Source organism: Budorcas taxicolor, chromosome 22 (assembly GCF_023091745.1).
Source record: "Budorcas taxicolor isolate Tak-1 chromosome 22, Takin1.1, whole genome shotgun sequence".
Classification (NCBI taxonomy): domain Eukaryota; kingdom Metazoa; phylum Chordata; class Mammalia; order Artiodactyla; family Bovidae; genus Budorcas; species Budorcas taxicolor.
The window spans coordinates 54,279,122-54,304,144 of record NC_068931.1 but is presented as its reverse complement, the minus strand read 5'-3'; the positions used below and the strand labels follow the sequence as shown (position 1 = coordinate 54,304,144).

The 25,023-nt window shown below is 42.8% G+C and overlaps 1 protein-coding gene across 1 annotated transcript; it reads right to left on the bottom strand.

The window, feature by feature from the left end:
- Positions 1-25: 25 nt before the first annotated feature.
- LOC128067266 (uncharacterized) lies at positions 26-13,866 on the bottom strand. Its single transcript, XM_052660219.1, has 9 exons — positions 13,783-13,866; positions 10,920-11,141; positions 9,918-10,124; positions 8,437-8,667; positions 7,097-7,250; positions 4,995-5,104; positions 4,320-4,433; positions 2,914-3,060; positions 26-160 (listed from the first exon to the last, which is right to left on the bottom strand). The coding sequence occupies exons 1-9, from the start codon at positions 13,864-13,866 to the stop codon at positions 26-28; spliced, it is 1,404 nt and encodes a 467-aa protein (XP_052516179.1).
- Positions 13,867-25,023: the final 11,157 nt, after the last annotated feature.

The following is a 25,023-nucleotide window of genomic DNA, read 5'->3' as shown; positions in this document are numbered from 1 at the left end:
AATAGACATGAACACGTCAGCAAATCTAAGGCAGGTTGACTGCCTGGTCTTCCTTGAATTGGGGGATCTTCTCAAACTCACTTTGCTTCTTGAAGAAAAGCTGAGCCAGGATGTGGTCTGCGGTGGCCTGGAGATAATCATCCATGTCAAGGGTTTGCAACTGATAGTGGAAACCAAAAGAAGAGGTGTTAGCGCCAAAGTACAGCCACAGAGATCCTACAGCCATAAGGGCACTTTCACAATGTTAGCTGCATGGCTATGTAACACTAGGAGCTGTGAAATCCTGCAAATGGTCCCCTTGAGCTTGTCTTCTCTTGCCAGGGGGAGCTCACCTTTTCCACTCCAGGAATAAGGGAAGTGAGTGATGGCTACAGATGCCGAGGCATCTCTTTAGAAGAGACCTCCATCCCACTGGGAGCTAGTTCTCTTTAAAGAGGGAGCACGACCTTCTGTCCACCTAGAAGCAGGGATTAGTGCCCAAAGGGCCTCTCCGAGCTCCACGTGCAGAGGCACGTGATGGAGGCTCACCTGGCGGCCAGGTAAGCGCCCCTCCTTCTCCGTAGCCAGAGACAGTCGTTTGTCTCTGCCTCTGGGGCGGGGCTGTCCAGCTGGTTTGACTCTGTCCGCCCTCTCTGCATCACTACCTTCCTGTCCTTCTCTCTGCTCCCCATTCTCTGACACCACCTCCTTTCTCAGCCAGCCTCTCAATTTCTGCATGCATGTGGGTCTCTCTGTGTCGCTCACTGTGCTTCTCTGTCTGCGTGTGTCTCTGAGCTTGTATGTCTTTGAATCTCTCCGTGTGTGTTTCTCGCTAGCTCGTCAGCCTTTCCCTCTCCTGTGTGTACAGATCTGTCTGTGTGTGGGATGTGTGTGTCCATGTGTCTCTCCTCCTGTCTCTCCCTCCCTATGGGTCTCCGCCCCTCTCTGTGTCTGTGTTCGGGTGTTTCCTTCTGTCCGTATGTCTCTGCGCTGCTTCTGTCTGTCTGTGTCACTCTGCTTGTGGTTCTCTGTCTCTATTTCTGTGCATGTCTCTGTCTCTGTTTATCTCTCTATGTGTGTTTCTGGGCACATATGTCTCTTCTGTGTTCCCATCTCTCATTCTCTGTTTCCTTCTGGGTGTGTGTTTCCATCTCTCAGACTGTCTCTCATCCTCTCTCCCTCCTCTCTCTTGATGTTTTTCCCTTGTTTTCCTACTTATATTGGATTGGATTTTGCTTCGTGATTTGTTCTTATAGTAACTGTAGAGAATAAAGACCAAGGGGGTGGCGGTAGCAATGAAAGCACCAGCTAAGCTGCCAGGGAAGCCAGTGTGCACCTTGCTCTGCACCATGTCCCCATGCCTTTTTTCGTTTATAACTGGAAATTTGCATCTTGTGAAAAGTGAAAGTGAAAGTCGCTCAGTCGTGTCCGACTCCAGTGAGACCGGCTCCAAGAGTATGGGACACCAGAATCCTGTCCCACACCTTGTCCGAGCAAGTCTACAGCTGTTAATAGTTTTCCAGTGCATAACTTCCTCATAGAGCTCTCCACAAACCTCACCCCAGGTACCACCAGAAAGGTTTGGAGACTCAGAGAAGCAGACTCTGGAGTTTTCCAGTCTCCTTTGAAGAGGGGAAGTGTCATCACCCAGCAGGACAGGCTCGCCTCTTGGTACAGGTCTGGTTGATGAAACTGCAGAATCCACACCGTGCTCCCCGCTGGAGATCTTGTTGGGTCTCCACGTGGGAAGAACCATGGCCAAGAGAACCACGGCCTGTCATTTCTGGACCTGCCCCAGGGGTCCCAGACTCATAATTATCACCCTGTCTCGGCAGGGAATCTAGTCCTAAGACCTTTTTCTAAAATCTAAGTTCTACTGCTTATTCTTGTTCTTCAAACACATTATTCCATCTAATTAAGGAAAAACGGGTGAATTTTTAAAAGCAAACAACTATTTAATCTAACAAATAATTTCTCTTCATATGTGTTTTATAATACAGATCACGGTGTATCAGATTTGCTTAAAGCAGTGATGGGAGGGAATGCTACTCCCTCTCAGGAGCACTGCTGAGTCACACTTCATGCTACTTCATGTCTCCTATAGTTTCCTTCCATATACAAGAGACCTGTCCTTCCTCCCTCTTCCTTTCTCTCTCTCTTTCTCCCTTATCTCTCCACCATAAATTTCACAAGAATAAATTGGCCATACTTACTTCACCTCCTCCCTCTCTGTTAGGGAGCTGGCAAAGCTTCAAAACTCAGGCTGTGTTTCTCTATGCCATAAGGTGTGTAAGAGCTCACCTCAACACCAGTAAGCCAACCCAATCCTGGCCAACCTAACAGATATCAGGAAACCCACCTAACCACAGATGCTAATCACATTCCCAAATATCTTCATGATTAGTAACAGAAATGATTTTCTAAGTCTCTGTATGCTGCTCTTTGGGCTTCCCAGTGGCACCACTGGTGAAGAATCCACCTGCTAATGCAGGAGACTTAAGAGACACAGGTTCAATCCCTGGGTTGGGAAGATCCCCTGAAGAAGGCCATGGCAACTCACTCCAGTATTCTTGCCTGGACAACTCCATGGACAGAGGAGCCTGGAGGGCTACAGTCCATGGGGTTGCAAGGAGTCGGACACGACTGAAGCAACTGAGCACACACATGCTACTCTTTCATCTTTTTTCTCAGTTGATTGAGAATTCGGGGAATTGAGAGAGAAATGTGATGTACTGGATCCCTTTATAACCAAATGAAAAGATTATTTGACCTCCAATTCTCCTCTTCACACGTTGGTTCAGCCAGTTCATTAAAGCAGTCATCAATTCAATATCCATGTGCTGAGTCCCCTCTATGACCCAGACACACTGCTTAGCAGAGGACTCTGCACATCACTGGCACTCACCAACATCTCCAACACTGGCTTATTCTCACCTGGTCTCCAGTGCTGAAGGCAAGAATGAGAAGCAAATCTTCATCACATGTGCTCTTAATGTAATGCTGGGTTCCAGTGGGGAAAAATATCACATCTCCAATGTGAATGTCAAACTCTGTGGAACTCTGAGCATTGATAATGCCCACCTAAGCAGGGGGGAGAAAACAATGCTGAACTGAAGCAAACAAAATCATATATTCAATAAGGATAAGTATTCACAGTGAACAGATCAATAAAAGCACATAGTTATAAAGGGACTTCTTAGAGAAGGTAAACAGCAAAAAAGAGGCAATCTTTCACATTCACGCTCCTGTTTCTGAGACACAGTTCCACAAAAATTAGAAGATACTCTATTGAAGTAAAAGTCCCTCAGAATGCATTAGTGAAATCAATACTGCAGAACTTCATACAAAAAGAGCATTAACTGCCATGTTCTAATTAAGGGTATCAATGACCTTCATTCACTAATTAGGCAGAGGATTTAAATGCCAGCGTTTTACTACCCCTACACCCTCCTTTCCACTCATTTGGGAAAAGTCAGCCTCTGGGAGAGCAACATCCTAAGGGTCTACCTTTAAGAGGGCTGGAGACTGAATGCACATAAACGCACACACATGCACACAAAGCACCTCACAAAGGACATCTGATCCTTGAAAGGAAATCTGTGGAGGATTAATGACAATGCCCTTTTCCCGTTTATTAGAGCTGTCGCCTCTAAAAACGTAAAACTTTTGCTCCGGATGACAGAAAAGGTGAATTTCAGTCTGTTCTGATTCTGTCACAACTGAAGCAGATATAAGCTAGAGAAGCCCATTTTTACCTGTAGATCTTCCCAGGATCCCTACGAAAGCCCAGAGGAGCTACTGTCAAATCACTGTAATAAGATGATACTTTGTGTGGCTTTTCTTATGGTAATCATACAATTAATTGATCACCCAAACCAGGACTCTGTAGAGTCAAAAGTGGTGCTATTAATAATTTCACCAAGGGGATATATGGCCACCCAACTGGGGCTCCACACCTCCCCACCACCCCCACTCATATCACACTGAGAGACAAACAGACAATTTCATGGTCCCCAAAGCAGAGCACACTAAATGCTTGCGTTACCAGAGAATGCAAAACTCAGAAAATGTAAGCAGGTATTCCAGCCCTTCACCATTAGTGATAAACCTCTCTATCAGTTCTGAATGTTCTTAGAACCCTCCTCGTGCTAAGAGCAAACTTGGAAGTTACCTCCCAGGACATGCATGGTACCCTCTATGGAAACCATGCCCAGAAAGCCACGTGCACAAAGTCCTATTCTATTACCAACAACTGAACCAAAACAAAGAAATACCTCCTGTTTGCTTCCTTCTGCACTGAAAAGGAAAATACAGGAAAAAACTGTTCACAGAGAAATTACCTTTGCACATCCACTTATTACGTATCCCATTTCATTTGCATTAAAATGAAAGTGTGGCTGTCGTAATCCATTGTTATAAATCCTGAGTGTACTCAAAGTGAGGGCTTTTTGATGCTTGAGAAAGAAAAAGAAAAATGAATTCCAACATTTAGCCAACATTCAACTCAGCAATTTAACAATTCATATAACCATTGTAGTAACTAATATTTATAAAGCCCTCACTGAGAACAGGCAATTTTTTATATTCCTTTACAGTTATTATGTCACTTGTCCTTTATAACAATCTTGCAAGATTGCCACCAACCGTATGAGATGATATTAAAGTCTAGGTTGCCTGAGTAAACTAGGGACACACCGTGGCAGAACTGGGGTTTGAATCACGGGATTTGATGCCAGAGCGGTGCTCTTAGTCATTAAACAATACTGCCAGTTGAGCATTTAAAACACATGAAAAGAGAAATCTCACAAGCCTCCAGTCTCTTTATTAATGTAACCATCCATGCCAAGAAGTTAAGCTTCCAAATTCACAATGAGGCCTCAATCAATAGTTTGCATTGATCAAGTCAACAAGTGTTTGACTAGCTCTTTCCTTTTGCTTTGTCCAAAAAAACTGACCCAACCTAAAGCTCATATTTCATCCATTTTGATAATCATCAGAACATTTTTCTCGATTACCTGATTCAGGAATTCACTAAAAATTTTTTCACTGTGGCTCAGTTCACTACTATTTTTCCAATATTGTGCCAACTGTATTATTCCTCCAGGAAATCGATGTTCTTTTGAGCCTAAATCAGATGAAATTTAAAAAACAAAATAAGACAAAACTACTTCAAAACGGTACCACAAAAGGAGAGCCAAATGCAGTCCCAGGAACAGCCCTTCTGTAGTCACAGAAGTTTATGTGGTAGGAAGTACAAGAGCACATCCTGTGTGCTGCCAAGATATTGACCTGATACTGCCAGATGCTATCCTACCTTCCCAAGTTCTCCTGAAATTTCTAACATACAGTGACCTCTTTTAAGATGTTCAACTCAGGGGACCTGGTTGTACAACTAGCCATTCAGTTGTGTCTAACTCTTTGTGACCCTATGGACTGTAGCCTGCCAGGCACCACTGTCCATGGGGATTCTCCAGGCAAGAATACTGGAGTGGGTTGCCATTCCCTTCTCCAGAGGATCTTCCCGACCCAGGGATCTAACCCTGTCTCCTGCACTGTAGGTCAATTCTTTACTGTCTGAGCCACTAGGGAAGCCCATGGAAAACATGAGACTCATCCTAAACCTTTCTCCTCGATCAGTCAGTGAAGTCCTGTCAGTTAAATTCCCTGCTTCTCAACAATTCTTTCTGTTTTACAGAGTGAGGCCACCATCATCCCCCACCTGAAAGACTGCAAGAGTCCCTGACTCATCTCCCTGCTTCTCAGCTGGCCGCTTGCAATCATTCTCCACAATTCTGCTGGTCATCACTCCAAAAACAAAAACTAACACCAACTCAAAGAGACAGCTGCACCCTCGTTCACTGCAGCATATTTACAATAGCCAACATACGGAAACAATCTATGTGCCCAAGCTCACAGGTACAGGGAACAGAGTGGTAGCTGCAGAGGCAGGCAATGGGGCTGGTTGAAATGGGTGAAGAAAGGCAAAAGACATAAATTTCCAGTTATAAAATAAGCAGGTCATGGGGACATGATGCAGAACGAGGCACCATAGTTAACAACACTGTAAAGCATACACTGGCTTCCCTTGTGGCTCAGCTGGTAAAGATCCACCTGCAGTGTGGGAGACCTGGACTCAATCCCTGGGTTGGGAAGATCCCCTGGAGAAGCGAAAGGCTACCCACTCCAGTATTCCAGCCTAGAGAATTCCATGGACCCTATAGTCCATGGGGTTGCAAAGAGTCGGACATGACTGAGTGACTTTCACTTCACAATGCATACATTAGAGTTACTAAGATCTTGTAAGTTGTCCTAAGAAAAAAATTTGCAACTATTAATATGTACAGTGGTGATGTTACTAATAACTGGACTTATTGTGGTGATCATTTCATAATACATACAAATATTGAATCACTGTGTTGTATACCTGAGACTAACATAATGTTGTAAGTCAATTACACCTCAATAAGATAATATAAAATAAATGATAAAAATAGGTAAATTAAAAACCTCACTGTATCACTCTCCTATTTAAAACCCCTTAATTGGGACTTCTCTGGTGGTCCAACGGTTAAGAACCCACCTTGCAATACAGGCTCAATCTCTGATGGGGGAACTAAGATCCCACAAACTGCAAAGCAACTAAGCCCGAGCACCTTCACTACTAAGCCTGTGCATCACAACTGGAAAGCCCATGTGCCTCAACAAAAATCCTGCGTGCAGAGACCTTCACAGGATCTTCACTGCACAAAGATCCCATGTAGCCAAATTAATCAATTATTAATTTTAAAATAAATAAAAATAAACCACTTAATTGCTACATGGTTGGACCCCTACTCTATCATCAGGCTCTTCTCCAACAGCATTGCCCAGCCCCAACACACACCCTCTCATGCTCTGAATTTTTTTCCCACAATCTCATTTGCTTCCAGGCCTTTTCTCTCATTTCCTACTCTGTTGAGAAATGTGTTTTTTCAAAGTTCTCTTGACTATGCCTTGCTGTAAAAAAAATAAATAAAACAAAAACACATTACATCTTAATCCAATACACCTATGTAATCATACATATATAAATACTTAACCAAAAAATAAAAAGCCTTCATGAAATAACATACTATACCTTTCAAGTCATAAAAGTACCTCCACACAAAGTTATCTGGAGACTGTGAGTAATTAGCATTGACAACAAGTTCTGCCAAGTTGGGAGGAAGATTGACCCCCTGATCCTCCTTTTGCTTATGGAATGTTCTAATGAAATTAATTCCACCTTCAGGCTGAAACACATAAGAGACCGTATAAGATACCTGCAAACTAAGACTCAGCACAGCCGAATAAATAAATATTTTAAATTTTAAAAAGAAACAAAGTACTGATACATGCTACAACATGAAACAGTGGAAACAGTGGCTGACTTTATTTTTTGGGGCTCAAAAATCACGGCAGATGGTGACTGCTGCCATGAAATTAAAAGACGCTTACTCCTTGGAAGAAAAGCTATGACCAACCTAGATAGCATATTCAAAAGCAGAGACATTACTTTGCTGACTAAGGTCCATCTAGTCAAGGCTATGGTTTTTCCTGTAGTCATGTATGGATGTGAGAGTTGGACTGTGAAGAAGACTGAGCGCCAAAGAATTGATGCTTTTGAACTGTAGTGTTGGAGAAGACTCTTGAGAGTCCCTTGGACTGCAAGGAGATCCAACCAGTCCATTCTGAAGAAGATCAGCCCTGGGTGTTCTTTGGAAGGAATGATGCTAAAGCTGAAACTTCTGTACTTTGGCCACCTCATGCGAAGAGGTGACTCATTGGAAAAGGCTCTGATGCTGGGAGGGATTGGGGGCAGGAGGAGAAGGGGACGACAGAGGATGAGATGGCTGGATGGTATCACCGACTTGATGGACATGAGTTTGAGTGAACTCCGGGAGATGGTGATGGACAGGGAGGCCTGGCGTGCTGCGATTCATGGGATGGCAAAGAGTCGGACACAACTGAGTGACTGAACTGAACTCAACTGAGAGGCACTAAGATCCCACATACCACAGAGTAACTGCTGAGTAACAACATGCCACGGAGTGACTACTGAGCCCATACGCTCTGGAGCCCACGCACAACTAGAGAAGCCTGTGTACTGCAACGTCTTCGAATGCCACAACTAAGACCCGATGCAGCCAAAGAAATAAATATTAAAACAAAATATTTTTTAAAAATACTTTCCTATAGAAGCCCTTCATAGGGGAAAATAAAGAGCAATTCAACTTCGAGGCAGTTTATGTGTTAAATAGGAAGCAAGTCATGTTCTTGAGCCCATTACCCAACTGTTACTTTGTTGACTGCCACCTTAGAAACTCGAACAGCCATGCCTTCTTGGTGCCCACGGAATGCACACCCTCTCAAGATTTGTTCTCAGCAGTGGTACACACCTTTAATTGACCTGGAAGTATTCTCAGCAGTGATACAGACCTTAAGTGACCGGGAAGCAATATCCTCAGGTGTAGAAAAAAATACATCATCAACATCCAGGGTCTGAAGTTCCTCATGTGTAGAAAAGAAGAGCAAAAAAAAGCAGTCTTCACTCCCCACATTCTTTATCCAGTGCACTGTGTTTTTTGGGAAGAAGATCACTTGGCCAGCTGTAACATTGTACGTGGTAACGACAGCACCATCGTCAACCACCCCAACCCATGCCGTCCCCTGAAATGGAAATGGAAGAGCATGTCCCAACATCAATTTAGAGCAGTGCTTTCCAACCTTTTTTCATTACCTGCCTTCTAAGGTACCATGTTAGCCTGTTCTTCTAATCCCCACCCTATGAAACGTTACCATTACAGAGGTACTGGAGACCTGCATATGGCATACACATACTGCTCACGTACTACACGTACATCTATGCTGTAGACATGAAAAGAGTGATACTTTCACCCTGCTAACAACCAGTTTTTGCCCTCTTCGGGATAATACCACCCCACTGAGCATTTAGAGCTCTAAGATCATGCTAGTTTGAAAAGACTGCAAGCACATGTGTGTGTTCATAGATGGTTCCATAGACATACATGTGTACGCTTGTGTATGTTTGTGTGTTTGCAAACAGATGTGTATGTATTTACCAGGTAAGAAAAAGCCTACATATAATTTTAATAATAATAATAGTAATAACATAGTACATTTACTGTTATGTCCAAGTATTCTTCTAAGGAGGGTTTAATCTCATAGTTGAAGCTCTAATCTCTCTTCTTGTAAATTCTAAAATCGAGTGAATTGTCCAAGTATAAAAAAGGAGTTTTATTAGCAATAACAGAAATATGTCACACACAAAAATTGGCTCATCTATTAACAAGATTACCAGGGTAAGACCAAACTCTGAAAGTTCTATGAAAGCTTAATCACTCCAATTTCCCCAGTGTCTGGAACACAGAAGCCATAAATACATTTCAGAATTAATGAATTATTTGCAATTCAGGGAAGTACACTCATTTCACTTCCAGCTCTATTTCACTTTACTTCCAAAGAATTCTGGAAAGTAAAAGCCACAAAAGGGCATACCATTGGCGGATCTCAGGGACTCCAGGTTGAACATCAGCAAACTAGTTCGTTATTCCAGTCCCTGCTTTTTTCCCTAAAGGGAAGCTGTAGTCTCTTTGATCATTAGATCAGAGCTACCAGTTTTAGCTTTGGCTCAAAGGATGGAACAGTGATCTGAGCTTAACAATGTATGAAAAATGATTTTATATTGAAGAAAGAAGTTCAAAGTGATGCCACGAATAATTAAGACAAACAGTCTAATGTTCCAAGGCACTGCTAACTGGTCTAATTGGGTACACAGCCAAAGCCTGGATGTTGCCTATCATCCTATTAGTTAAGTAGGTTTCGCAACAACCTAAATAATAGCCTGAGGACACAATGCACAAATGCTCAAGCACAGAATGTGGGCAAACCAGTTATACCTGTACAAGATAGCCATGTTCGTTGGCATTGAAGTGCCAGTGAGGGGCCCGGAGGCCACTGCTTTTTATTCTCAGGGTCCCCAGGCTTATCTGTGATCTCTGGCTGTTTAAGCTGCTGCCAAAGGCCTCCTCTTCAATGCTGAGGTAGTCGTTGGCATTGTTCCTGTACCGGGCCCACTGGATTGTGCCACCAGGGTACTCAAACACCTGGAAAGTCGTAGGCAAACCATCAGCATGGAGGCCATCTCCTGAGGAAAGTGAGGCCACCACGGCCCCCAGAGTGAGAGGGCAGCACAGGGAAAAAGGAAACGGGGGTGAGTGGATATGAGGGTGAGTGGATATGGGGGTGAGTGGATATGGGGGTGAGTGGATACAGGAGGTCCCCCCAAAAAAGAAGAGAAAGAACAGGTCTACAAGGTTCCAGGAGACAACACTGCAATCAGTCCCTGTTAGAAAAACGAACACCTATCTTGACAAGAGAATACAGGGCTTTCCATCTGTCCTCCTGTACCTCCCAGAGAACCAGCTACTAAAGCAAAGTTCAGCCCGGAGCCAACATCCACCCACCTTTCCCCTTCTCCATCCCTCACTTCCCTTCATCCAAACAGCCCACAGCTACTTTTTTCCAATGAAGAGAGAACACAGCTTAGTAAACAAGCAATGGAAACTTCATTTTGAAATCATCATTTATAATAGATGATTCTTTTTCTTAATACGTGTGACCCATACCACAGAGAAGGCAATGGCACCCCACTCCAATACTCTTGCCTGGAAAATCCCATGGACAGAGGAGCCTGGTAGGCTGCAGTCCATGGGGTTGCTAAGAGTCAGACACGACTGAGCGACTTCACTTTCACTTTTCACTTTCATGCATTGGAGAAGGAAATGGCAACCCACTCCAGTCTTCTTGCCTGCAGAATCCCAGGGACAGGGGAGCCTAGTGGGCTGCCATCTATGGGGTCGCACAGAGTCAGACACAACTGAAGTGACTTAGCAGCATACCTTGGATTTAGGTAAATGATAAAGAAACTTAAATTTTGGATCAACAGCCTTTGGCACCACGGGAATTGCTGTTTGCAGAGATTGGGCTCCGGGTTCTGAATGAGGCTGAGGGTTGTTGACATAAACCAAGGAGACAATCAGGACTCCGATCACCGTGGTAATGGTGCAAGCCAAAAGACACACCAGGAAAATGCTCATCAGTGACCACTGCCTCGTCTTTTCCTAGAAGAAATTAGAAATTATTCTCCACTCTTGAGGCATCAGAAACATTGCCAACTATCTGTTTGGTTTATTTCCTCTTTTATTAAAAAAAAAAAAAAGCACATTTGTGGGATAAACGAACTGAGTAAAATGAGAGATGTGTAAATCAATACACACACACACACACACACACACACACACTCACAGCATGGTCAGGCCCCATAAGATGGCTGCTCTCCTGCTCTCTGTACAGCCCTTCCCCACTCTGCCTCACCCTTACCTGATGAACACAACTTCCTCCCCTCCTAAGGGGAAACGAATCAGTAACCACGTGCATGATCGGCCTGACCCCCACTAATGATTGTTCCAGCCCTCGGACCACATCGGCTCCGGTATGTTCAGTCATCACGGAGGAACAGTGGCCCTTGCAATGGTTGCTAACCCAGAGCTGTGGGGAGATGCATTCCAACAGTCTCCCTGCAACCCAGGAGCCCTTCTAACATCAGGCCCCTTATAATTGATAGCCCCCCTCCTCCCCTGTGCAGGGAAAATCGAGCCTGTGTCCTGCCTGCCCTCAGCAGTACCCGGTGGGTGTCCTTCTAGGCCCTTGGCCTCTGACCTGTAAGACGCCCTGTCCAGTGCACCACTGATGTGTCTGCTGCTGGCTCAGGTTCTCTCTTCAGTCTAGCAGCTGGGCAAGTGCAAGGACTGTAGGACATTCACACATGGCCCATACCTCAGATAACACCCAAATGAACAAGAATAAAAATAAACATTTGAGGACTGGGGCACACAATAAATTAAGGAAATTAAGTACCCAACTAAGTACTTCCAAATCAGTCAATTAGCCCCTATTTACCAGTTTCTTCACCTGAAAATCAATGAGATTATAAGGAGCTATTTTCTAAGAATGTTTTGGTTCCAGAATGTACAAATGCATTTATGTGTACAGGTACATGCATGGGAATAAGTAACATATCAGTAATCAATGGGCCTGACCTGACAAGTCTCTGTCTCCCCCTCCCTCCCTCATTTAAATAGCTTCAGTAAATTCCCTTTAGTAATAATACATACTATTATGCGTATTACCTATATGACCTAAGTCATCACTCAACTCTAAGTCACAGTATTTCCATGTATTTCTATGTTACTACTTCCTGGTTTCATATCACAAATATATGCTATACACTTATTTCTGAGTTACAATCCACATTACTGAAAGCTGCCAAGAAAATACTCACCCCAACCTTTGAACCAACTTGCCCTTACTCCTCTGACCACTAAAATGATGACTATCCTCAATGACAGCAAGGAGTCCTTTTCCACTGCTCTCTGAGTTCCTGGTCTTGCTCTCTGATCAAGTATGTTTTTGATCACTAATAATTCTAACATAGATAGTCTTACTTTGAAAGTGAAAGTGAAGTCGCTCAGTCGTGTCCAACTCTTTGGGACCCCATGGACTGTAGCCTACCAGGCTCCTCCATCCATGGGATTCTCCAGACAAGAAAACTGGAGTGGGCTGCCATTTCCTTCTCCAGGGAATCTTCCCGACCCAGGTATCAAACCCGGGTCTCCCGCATTGGAGGCAGACGCTTTAACCTCTGAGCCACCAGGGAAGCCTTATTAACACTTATAAATAGTCAAAAGAACACAAATAACAAATGTTGGCAAGGATGTGGGAAAAAGGGAACCCTGTACACTGTTGGTAGGAATGTAAACTCTGCAGTCACTGTGGAGAACAATATGGAGGTTTCTCAAAAAACTAATGATGGAACCGCTATATGACCTGGAGATTTCACTCCCAAGTATATATTTAAAACAAAAACACTAATTCAAAGGGATACATGCACCTCAATATTCACAGCAGCATTATTTACAATCTCCAAGATATTGAAGCAACCTAAGTGTCCATTAACAGATGGCTGGATAAAGAAGATGCAGTATATATATGATAGAATACTACTCAGTCATAAAAAAGGAAAAAATTCCTTGCCATTTGTAGCAGCATGGATGGACTGGGAGGCCATTGTGCTAAGTGAAATAAGTCAGACAAAGAAAGACAAATACTGAATGATATCACTTATATGTGGAATCTAAAAAAATATAACAAACTAGTGAATATAACAAAAAAAGAAGCATACTCACCATATAAAGAGCAAATTAATGATTACCAGTGGGTAGGCAGGGGAAGAATAATGGATTGGGGACTAAGAGTACAAACTGTTGAGTGTAAGACAGGCAACAAGGATGTATTATTATACAACACAGAGAATATTGCCAATATTTTGTAATACTTGAATGTAATTTTTTTAATGTGTAAAACATTTTTTTAATGTTTTAAATTATTTAATGATATGTTTGGTATAGCATCATCATTTACCAACATATTCAGTTTAACATTGTATAAGGGTATTATATTGAACAATAAATAACTCACTAATGCCAGGAACAACAATTCATAGAAAGCTGGGCCACTAAACAGCTACAGGAGTTAATAGTTTACGAGAGAAAAGGCAGGTCAGATTTTCAGAATAGGACACGCTAGCTTTCTTTAGAAGGTCACTTGAAGAAAACTGGTCTAAGGAGGGGCTCTTTCCTGAGATCTGCATAAAGGTTTTGAGGCAAGTAATCTCAAGATGTAAATCCCCATTTACATTCTTACCATTCTGGAGAAGGTGTTCATCTTCCCCTCAGACACAACCTTTTGCTCTGCATCTTCATTCATTTCAAATGCTAAGTTGTCCATTGGCTAAGAGGGCAAGCAATCCACTGAAAAAAACAGGCGAGGGATGCAACTTTAGCAAAGGCAGAAACCCCTGAGAAGAATGATCATTCTTAAATAAGGAAGTGCTTATATAAAGCTGAAAGTCAAGTTTAAAAAAAAAAAAAAAAACCATAGAAAGAATTGCCAAATTAGAGACCAATAAACATTTCTAGTTCACCACTCTTTGCTCACTGATGACACATACAACAGATAATAACAGAAGCTACTAACGTTTATTTCCTCCCTTCCACTAAGTACCGAGCACAGTACTAAGTGCTTTCCACACATCATGGGATTTAATTCTTACAGCAATCCTGTCAGGTATTCCGGTGATTCTTCCCATTTTGTAAATTAGAAACCTAGGCACCAAGAGGTGTGATACCTGCCCCAAATCACACACCTAGTTTTAGAGTAGGAGCAAAGATACCCTTTATCAAAAGATTCTCCCATAACATCAGGTTCTCTGCAGAGTTTGATGTGGGTACAAATGTTCTTTCACCCATATCAGTCCTGCCAGACAAGAATAGTGGAGTGTGTTGCCATTTCCTCCTCCAGTGGAGCTTCCAAACCCAAGCACTGAACCCATGTCTCTTGTGTCTGCTGCACTGGCAGGTGGACTCTTTACCACTGGTGCCATCCAGGAATCCCTGTCTCTTGACAGTGTGATTGATTGTTCCATGTGGTTTGTTTATTGGATAATGCTGTTAAAAGTTAAATCTTTAAAACTTGTTTTACATCATCTTTCCTGAGTAAGCTAAAAATCTACTACTATAACCCACAAAACAATCAACCATCTGAAACCAGTAGGTGGTGTTTTGGGGGTTCTAAGGAGCTCTGGTCTTTCATGTCTCAGCGCAGAAAGAATTCAGCGAGGGGCAAAGTGACTAGAGAAAGTCTGTGAGCAGCAACCAAGGCCCAGAACAGCCAAAAATAAATATTTTTAAAGGATAAGTTATTTATTAGAATAGGACATTTGTGAGGCTTACACACAGCTGGGTGAGAAGGTGCCACCCTAGGAACTTGGTGGCCTACATTCTTTTCATCAAAGGGAAAGTGGGCAGGGGGAATAGGCTGCCTCCTCCCTCATTCTCGAGTGGACATCATGCTTCCATCATCAGCTCCTTCTCCAGGCTGGGCACAGGAGTTTTCTTGTCCCTACATGGTCAAGCCAGGACTGTCGGGGCTCCATGGAAAAATTATTTCAGGTCTCAGTACAATGAACGTCTTTCAAGTGTCACCTTTCCGTAAATTATTGAATTTTAAGTGTGCAGAGAGCATATCGTAGGGGTCATTTACTTACTGAGCTCACTGAGCAGAATGTGGGTCTCATGCCACCATTATTTTATTGTTTTGAGGCATATCTTGTGCTTCTGTGGCATGGTTTGTTGCTAAGCAAGCCTGCTTCGTTTTGTGGTTAAGCAAACCTACTTTCTTGAGTAACCATTAACTTACAGGGGTCTCCCATACTTTCTTCTTTATCTACCATTCTCTAGAGGAATTAACTAATTATCTACTTTGTCCCCTATTCCTTCAATAAACAGGACTGAATGCCTACTCTATTTCAGGCTGTATACCACTCTACACATTAACAAGGCTTTTATTAGCATGTAATCTAGTAGGAAAAACAAAAAGGAAAGCAAATAATTTTCCCCAACAATATGCTGAGTTATGATAGAAGTATGCACAAGATCTTGGGAGGACAGAATTAGAGTAACTCTGTCTGAGACAGAAAGAAAAGACAGGGCCAATCTGAAAACATAATTTTGAGCTAAGACTTCGAGTCCTGGCACAATTCCACTTGTTAGGCATTCTTACTTGCATTCTATTTTATATGTCTGGCTGCCAGGAATTAGCTTATTAAGAGAGCATGTAGTAAAAATATAGACCCTATCTGGGTCAGGCGGCTCTGACTCTGACAAGGCTGAAGGTTAACCTGTGCTCAAATGATGGGAAGTGACTTTGTGACTTTCCTACCATATCTCGTCAAATCTAAGACTTGTCAGTGACTCATATCAATTTAGCCTTTTCCCGTAAAGACCTGGAATTTAAATGTATGGCATTTGATTTTTGAGATAATAAAATGTTCAAAATAATTTATCTGTGGAGCTAGCAAGGTGATTTTCTCATTGTGCAATTACAGTACCATAACACATATTTTCCTGTTCAATTTTCCTGGTGCATTTGTCGGACAGAAAATTCTACATTTTAACATCTCTGAAAAGGGGATGTGCTTTACCATGAGTGGTCAATAAGATTCAATGGAAATACCGTTGGTGCGGCCTCACCAGTATATACTATATGAGTATCAGTCCCTAACCAGGGCACAATTCTATAGTGTATGTTTCAGAGTAAAAATTCTGGAGCCAGACCATCAAGGTTTGAATCCTAATTCTGCTACTTAGTAGCTGTGTGACCCAGGGCGAGTTATTTAACCTACTGTGCCTCAAGCTCTTCATTTTTGTTGTTGTTTGTTATTTAGTCGCTAAGTTGTATCTGACTCTTTTGCGACCTCATGGACTGCATAACCTACCAGGCTCCTCTATCCACAGATTTCCCAGGCAACAATACTGGAGTGGGTTGCCATTTCCTTCTCCAGGGGATCTTCCCAAGCCAGCGGTCAAACCCATGTTTCCTGCACTGGCAGGCGGATTCTTTACCACTGAGCCACTTGGGAAGTCCTCTTCATCTTTACAATGGAGATAAAGTTGGCTTAAAGCTCAACATTCAGAAAACGAAGATCATGGCATCTGGTCCCATCACTTCATGGGAAATAGATGGGGAAACAGTGGAAACAGTGTCAGACTTTATTTTTCTGGGCTCCAAAATCACTGCAGATGGTGACTGCAGCCATGAAATTAAAAGACGCTTACTCCTTGGAAGAAAAGTTATGACCAACCTAGATAGCATATTCAAAAGCAGAAACATTACTTTGCTGACTAAGGTCCGTCTAGTCAAGGCCATGGTTTTTCCTGTGGTCATGTACGGATGTGAGAGTTGGTGCTCAGAAGGCTGAGCACCGAAGAATTGATGCTTTTGAACTGTGGTGTTGGAGAAGACTCTTGAGAGTCCCTTGGACTGCAAGGAGATCCAACCAGTCCATTCTGAAGGAGATCAACTCCGGGATTTCTTTGGAAGGAATGATGCTAAAGCTGAAGCTCCAGTACTTTGGCCACCTCATGCGAAGAGTTAACTCATTGGAAAAGACTTTGATGCTGGGAGGGATTGGGGGCAGGAGGAGAAGGGGACGACCCAGGATGAGATGGCTGGATGGCACCACTGACTCAATGGACGTGAATCTGAGTGAACTCCAGGAGTTGGTGATGGACAGGGAGGCCTGGCGTGCTGAGATTCATGGGGTCACAAAGAGTCAGACACAACTGAGCAACTGAACTGAACTGAACTGAACATAAAGGTTTGAAAAGATTGAGCAAGTTAATGTAAGTAAAGTGTTTCATACAGAGCCTGCACATAATAAATGCCCAATGAATCCTTTTTCATAGGCACAAGTTGACTCACTACTTTAATAATTTGCTTATTTTAAAATGGCAGAAGGACATCTGAATTCAAAAATCACCTATTGCCCCTCCTAGTAAGTCAAAGTGCTACATCTTCATCCACTACCTTGAATGATTTATAGAACTGTCCTTATTCTACAAATTAGAAAATCACAGTAAAAAACCTGCTAACATTAAGATAACAGAATTGTAACTAAAACCTGGGTTTTCTTATTGCCAATACAATGAGCCTTCTATCTAGACCAGCTGGATACAGTGATGCATTGGGGTGGGGGGCGGGGGGTGGGGGCAGAGCCGCTAGAAGGGAAAGAGTCTACCTCTCTGATTCACTATGTAGAAGAAACCCACCTGCCAACCAAGAACACTCATCTCAAACTCTTGCATAAAAAAATGATAAATTTCTGACATATTGCAACATTCTACATTTGGGCAATCTATTTTTTTTATCACATACTGAAACAAACTTGTATCCCTATAAAGTTATATCTCTAGTCCTAGTTCCACTAAAGTATGCTGCCAGGTTTATTCTTTGAATGTTTATCTCTATCACAAGGGCTAGGAGCATGCTAAAAGTACATTTGCAAGTGCAAAGAACTGACTCATCAGAAGAGACCCTGATGCTGGGAAAGACTGAAGGCAGGAGAAGAAGGGGATGACAGAGGATGAGATGGTTGGATGGCATCACCAACTCGATGGACATGAGTTAGAGTAAGCTCTGGGAGTTGGTGATGGGACAGGGAGGCCTGGCGTGCTGCAGTCCATGCAGACCGTGCTGGTCTCAAAGAGTCAGACACAACTGAGCAACTGAACTGAATAACTGCTGATTGCAGTATCTATCAAATGAATACATATTAAGATATAACTCTTCATTAGATGACTGGAGTTTATTTTCCTGGAACACAGTCAATCAAAAAATACTGTTTGTCCTTGAAAACCTGAGTCAACTAGGTTCTTCCTTTTTGCCATGTTGGTGGAGGAGAAAAGGAGGCGCTTCTATGTTCCAGTAAGAACATTTCCCCAGCTTCCCCCATCTCCAAGTTATCTGAATTATATAACAATTCAGGTGGAGAAAGCTGATAAGACAAAGTTGGGCAATCAGTTTTGATTACTTCCTTTGAAATGTCTTTGAAATGTCCAAATAGGCAAAGGAGTACGTCAGGCTGTATATTGTCACCTGCTTATCTAACTTCTATGCAGAGTACATCATGAGAAACGCTGGACTGGAAGAAACACAAGCTGGAATCAAGATTGCTGGGAGAAATAGCAATCACCTCAGATATGCAGATGACACCACCCTTATGGCAGAAAGTGAAGAGGAACTAAAAAGCCTCTTGATGAAAGTGAAAGAGGAGAGTGAAAAAGTTGGCTTAAAGCTCAACATTCAGAAAACGAAGATCATGGCATCTGGTCCCATCACTTCATGGCAAATAGATGGGGAAACAGTAGAAACAGTGTCAGACTTTATTTTTCTGGGCTCCAAAATCACTGCAGATGGTGACTGCAGCCATGAAATTAAAAGACGCTTACTCCTTGGAAGAAAAGTTATGACCAACCTAGATAATATATTCAAAAGCAGAGACATTACTTTGCCGACTAAGGTCCGTCTAGTCAATGCTATGGTTTTTCCTGTGGTCATGTATGGATGTGAGAGTTGGACTGTGAAGAAGGCTGAGAGCCAAAGAATTGATGCTTTTGAACTGTGGTGTTGGAGAAGACTCTTGAGAGTCCCTTGGACTGCAAGGAGATCCAACCAATCCATTCTGAAGGAGATCAACCCTGGGATTTCTTTGGGAGGAATGATGCTAAAGCTGAAGCTCCAGTACTTTGGCCACCTCATGCGAAGAGTTGACTCATTGGAAAAGACTCTGATGCTGGGAGAGATTGGGGGCAGGAGGAGAAGGGGACGACCCAGGATGAGATGGCTGAATGGCATCACGGATTGATGGACGTGAGTCTGAGTGAACTCCCAGAGATGGTGATGGACAGGGAGGCCTGACGTGCTGCAATTCATGGGGTCGCAAAGAGTCGGACACGACTGAGCGACTGAACTGAACTGAACAAGATGGATCAATGCTCTTACTATGCAAATGTTTCTTATCTATTGCTCAGCTTTCAGATATCCAGACACTGGAGAGAGTTACCAGCGTCACAGAAGATATAGACCCTCGCCTCAAAGACAACAGAGTAATGATTCACACCAGCTAACAAATGCACCAGGAAAATCAAACAACAAGAAAATGATGTTGTATAGTATCCTGATAACAAGGTGAGGCTTCCCAGGTAGTGCAGCAGTAAAGAATCCGCCTGCCAGTGCAGGAGATGCAAGAGACAGGTTCAATTCCCTGGATCAGAAAGATCCCCTGGGGGAGGACATGGCTACCCGCTCCAGTATCCTTGCCTGGGAAATCCCATGGACAGAGGAGCCTAGAGGGTCGCAAAGAGTTGGACACAACTTAGTGACTGAGCATGCACACACGCACGCACAATAACAAGACAGGGACGTCACCTCACTAGCCCCACAGATAAAACATTTTAAATATTTTGTCACCTCAAAATCAATGCCATACGTGTAAATTTCAGCTATTTGTGGGAAAAGGCTCAATACATGTTCCCATTGCTCCCACTGCTACCCATTACAGAACGTTCTCAAGAAGAACTATAGGTGTTTGGTGGGTATGGGCCCCTAAAATAAGTGTCAGCAAAGGGCAGGAGCTGGGCAGGAGCTCTGAACTTGTACAGAAAATGAAAACATTCTATTCATGCAGCTCTACATGACGATCTGATCCTGGCCTAGCTCCTTAACCTTGCTAAGTCAGTTTTCCTCATGTGCATAAAATTAAGCCTGGATTAAATAACCCTTAATACCGTCTAGCTCTACCCACTTGAATTGGAGGTAAAATTATCTTGATAAATAATATTCCTAGATTCCCAACACTCCCATGTTTTCAAGATTCTACTGACATAATTCAAGATATTCAACAGTTCAGCTTTTGTTTGTTCCCCCAAAATAAGTGCTTTATCTGTAATTTTTACAAAGTCTGTAAACATTATCTGTAAAAACTGATAATAATGTTGGATAATGTCAATCCAACATTAAAAGAGAAGGCCACTGAGTGTTGACATGGACAACAAAATCAGCTGAGTCCAGCCCTAGAATCTGTTACAGCTCACATGAATTCATGTAACAAATACTGACTGAATGCTCACGATGCCCAGGCAATGTTTTAAGTGCCTGAGATAGATAAGCACACCAGACAGTAATTCCCTGCCCGATGTGCAGCTTACATTCTATTAGAGGAGTCAGGACAAATAAACCAATAAACAAAAAGAGGTGACATACATACTGTACTAGAAAGTGATAAGGACTACGAGAACAGACTAAGCAGGAGCAGGTAGGAGGGTGTGGGGGTAAGAGGGAACAAGTTTAACAGAGTGATGAGAACAGGTTTTGTCTGGAGTTGGGTAAAATTTCCTAGAAAATGGAGTTTTACGCTAGTCTCAGCTTCATCATGGACAAGCCACGTGCCCATGGATAAGAAATACAAATTCTTTGTGTCTTTCTTACTCTTCAGGTAAATGGGTAGGGTCATAAGACCTTTCCAACAATACACTTCAGAAGTTAATGACAAAAATTCAATGACCTATAGAAGAAAATGTTTTGGAAAACTTTTACACTCACCATAAAACTAAAGGGATTTGCAGTTACCTGTCTTCCCCCTTCAGAGAGAAATAAATATACATCTAGGTTTCTCACTTCCCTTGCAGTGCTTCCACATCACTTTTCCTTCAAATTTCACCTGTCCTATCTGCTTTCTGTCTACTCCAGAGAGATGTGTTACAATCAATCCTTCAAATAAACTGGAGAGAGATTTTAGGTGATCCTTCTGACAGATGATCTCTAAGCCAGGTTAATTTGCAGACATGTCATACATTTCATTTGGTGCCACACACCTGGAATGGTCTCTGCCTCTGACACAGTCTCCTGAACTTGTGTACCACAGACAGAATTTTTTTATTAGACAAAAGCCAAAAACCCGCAGTATTAAGAATGAAGCAAATTACTGTGTACAAGGATCAGTCCATGGACACCCTCGGCCAGAAACCATTACAGCAAACTAACAGATCAACCGATAATGCATCAAGCACTTGTCTTATACAAACAGTGTGCTGAGGGGCTGAGAAGAATGCCGGAAAACATGCACCACGATTCCTGATAGCTGTACACCTGGAACGAACACAACACTGTCCATCAACTACATGCCAACAAAAGTTAAATAAATAAAGTAAAAAGACAGAAACTGAAATTTTTCGTTTTCATAACAGCTGACCCGGGGAAAAAAGAAACATACCCCAAAAACGTGTGCTTCATTCTAAAGACCTGCCAACTAGTGATTCAAGTACCTACTGTGAGACCATGGGTAAGGAAGGCAACATCTCTGAGGCAACCCTACACTCACTCAAGGAGCTTGTTTTAAACAACAGCAGTCCACATTTGCTGAAAAGCAGTGACACTATGATTGCCAATCACTACAGTGGTGCCAGGGTCCAGCCCCTGCAGGATCCAGGGGAAACGAAGGAGAAACAGCGTCGGCTTTGGCGAATGATTTAGAGACAGAGATAAAGAAAGAATGTTGCAGATAAGAAAATAGAGGAGAGAAAGAGGCTGATGTTCCTTGGTTTACACAGGAAATCAATACAGTCTCGAAACAAGAGACTTGCACCGTCTCCGTAAGGCCACAGGTGCCCTCCCGGTCTCCCGAGGGAGTGAAGACGCAGGGCGCCTTCCCGTTCAGGTCTTAGAAACCCAGGCAAATAAGTAGACACAGCAGACCTCTGGGTTCCAGATGGGAACTAGCCTGAAAGAGAGAGAAATTAAAAAAGAGAGAGAGAGACACGGGGTGACCAAGCTTCTTCGGTGAGCGAGGCCCAATTACTTTTATTTTCAAAAGGGACTTTTATACCTCAACTTGTATATAGAGGGAAATGAAAAATGCAAAGTCATACAGAGTCAGCCCAAACATTCCAGCAGTTTTGCCCTTATTGAAACCAGGATTCTTTTCTGCAAACCTTTCCCACCAATGATGTTGTGTACATTATCTTCTGGCCTTGGAGGCCTGTGAACATTTTATGACCCTCTTTTTATAAAGGCTGCTCAACCAGAAAACTTATTTTCCCTCAAAGTGTTTTTTCTTTATATTTCTAATCTATGTCAGCCTCAGAAAATGCTAAACAGAGTTACATTTCTCACAGAGTAAAGGTGCAGTGAGTTACAAGAAAGAACCAATTAGCTCAAAGATCTGATGTGGTTAATTTCAAGGCTACACTTGTTTTTCTTACATTCCAACTATGTTAACTAATGCACTCCCAGGTGCACAGTGGATAAGGCATATGGGAACTTGGCAGCAAGCATTGGCTCAACAGCGAAATCTTACACCAGCACTATTCTAATAGCTTTTAACTCTTTGAAAGGCTCTATGTTTTAGGCTTCCCGTGCCTCTCACAGTTGAGGGGCTGTAAACAATCACACGCCTAGTTGTAAAAGTCCGGGGAAACCTGTCAGGCAAGTTAGAGAGCCATCAGATGGGTTTGAGCTGAGACACTCCTTTTATATGCAGGAGACTATTAGCTGGAGCGCTAAGTTAACTCTTTCCAGAGAAAGGTGGTCGGGGATAGCCCCCCTGTAATGTCAGAAGAATAGGTGGAAAACATAATGCAGTAAGGCAGGCAGACTCTGGTTTTGGGGGTAGATGCTCGAGAAAGTCCAGGGGGACCCCTGAGGCCTGATCCCACCTTTGCATGTCAGGCCCCTTCCTCATGACCTTTGCCACAGGCAGGGTTCCTCATGCTGGCTCCCAGCACAGTGGCACATCCGCAAGTCTTTTGCATCCTTAGTCTAACACAGTCTGTAAACTTTGATCCTTTTTTAATTCACAAAGATTTGGAACAAAATGTAATAAACTATTTCTTTAAAAACTATGAGGGGATTTCCCTAGCAGTCCAGGGCTATAGCATCTGCCTGCCAATGCAGGAGGCATGGGTTTGACCCCTGATCTGGGAAGATCCACATGCCACAGAGCAACTAAGCCTGTTCACTGAAACTACTGTGTCTGTTCATGTCTGTGCTCTAGAGCCCTGGAGCCGTAACTGCTGAAGCCCCCACACCCTGGAGTCCGTGCTCCACAACAAGGGAAGTCACCACAGTGAGAAGCTTGCACACCACCCCTGGAGTAGCCAATGCTTGCCCTAACTACAGAAAAGTCTATGAAGCTATGAGGACCCAGCACAGCCAAAAATAAACAAATAAAAAAGTTTTTAAAAACCAAGAAATTAAGAGTCTTCAGTAGCTACAATTTTATTTCCTGTCTGTGTGGGCCTTCTAATGTCTCCAAATACAGCAAGTTCTTCGGACCTTACATCCACCTGCCAAGCACTTTTTCCTTTCTCCCATCTATCTAAACTCTACTACCCCAACTGGGTTAAGCACTCCTATATGCTCTCAGAACACCTGTGAGTTGACAGTCTCATTTCAGTTATATGTAAAATTATTTGTAGCATGAATAGCTCCACTGCCAGATTACAGATTACAAAGAGCAGAGGCATCATCATTAAAGTTGAACACTAGGTGTGACACTTAGTAGGCTTCAATGAATAAATGCTCAACTCTTACATGATCTTTACATTCAACATAGTCACACCTCTTTCCCCCAAACCGTCACCAACTAGTGACTAGGCTTTATCTGTCATCCCTTTATCTTTACCCTTCTACAATGTTGTTAAATAGGATAACATCTAAAGGATCAATGAAATCATATTACAGCACTGTTTTTTAAAAAAACAGAGTATAGGAATGCATGTGTTCCAAGTTGCTTCAGTCATGTCCAACTCTTTGGAATCCTATGGACCGTAGCCTACCAGGCTCCTCTGTCCATGGGAGTCTCCAGGCAAGAATACTGGAGTGGGTTGCCATCCCTCCTCCAGGGGATCTTCCTGACCCAGGGATCGAATTCACACCTCTTATTATGTCTCCTGCACTGGCAGGCAGGTTCTTTACCACTTAGCGCCACCTGGGAAGCCCACAGTACAGAAATATGAGGAGCTAAAGAAGAAGTACAAATGTGAATTCACGTAAACGGTTCCGGCTCTTCACTATCAAAAACAGCCCAACAATACCTTCAGTCGCTGTTCTTTTGCTCTCCATCCACTCTCTTTTGCTTCTCAAGTGTCCAGACTTTGATCTCTAATGGTTCCTTGGGAGGAGGTTATAAATATGTCATATGGCAGGAAAAAATCAGGAAGGTCTTGAATATCCAGCTGTTTCCAGAAAGCAGTGATGCTATCAAGAATGTCAACATGAAGGAGGCTTTCAAGGGACCTCACAGGCCAGACTGTGATAACTGGAACTTCAATAATAGTCTATTGGGGTTAATTAGATTGTATTACACCTATAGAAGGTTCTAAGGTCATAATGATGCTCAAAAGATAAAAGGTAATATAAAATGTTGATAATAATAATAGAATATATTTCTATATTGTAATAAGAGTGCTAAGTTGCTTCAGTCATGTCTGACTTTTTGTGACCCGGTGGACTGTAGCCACCAGGCTCCTCTGTCCATGGAATTCTCCA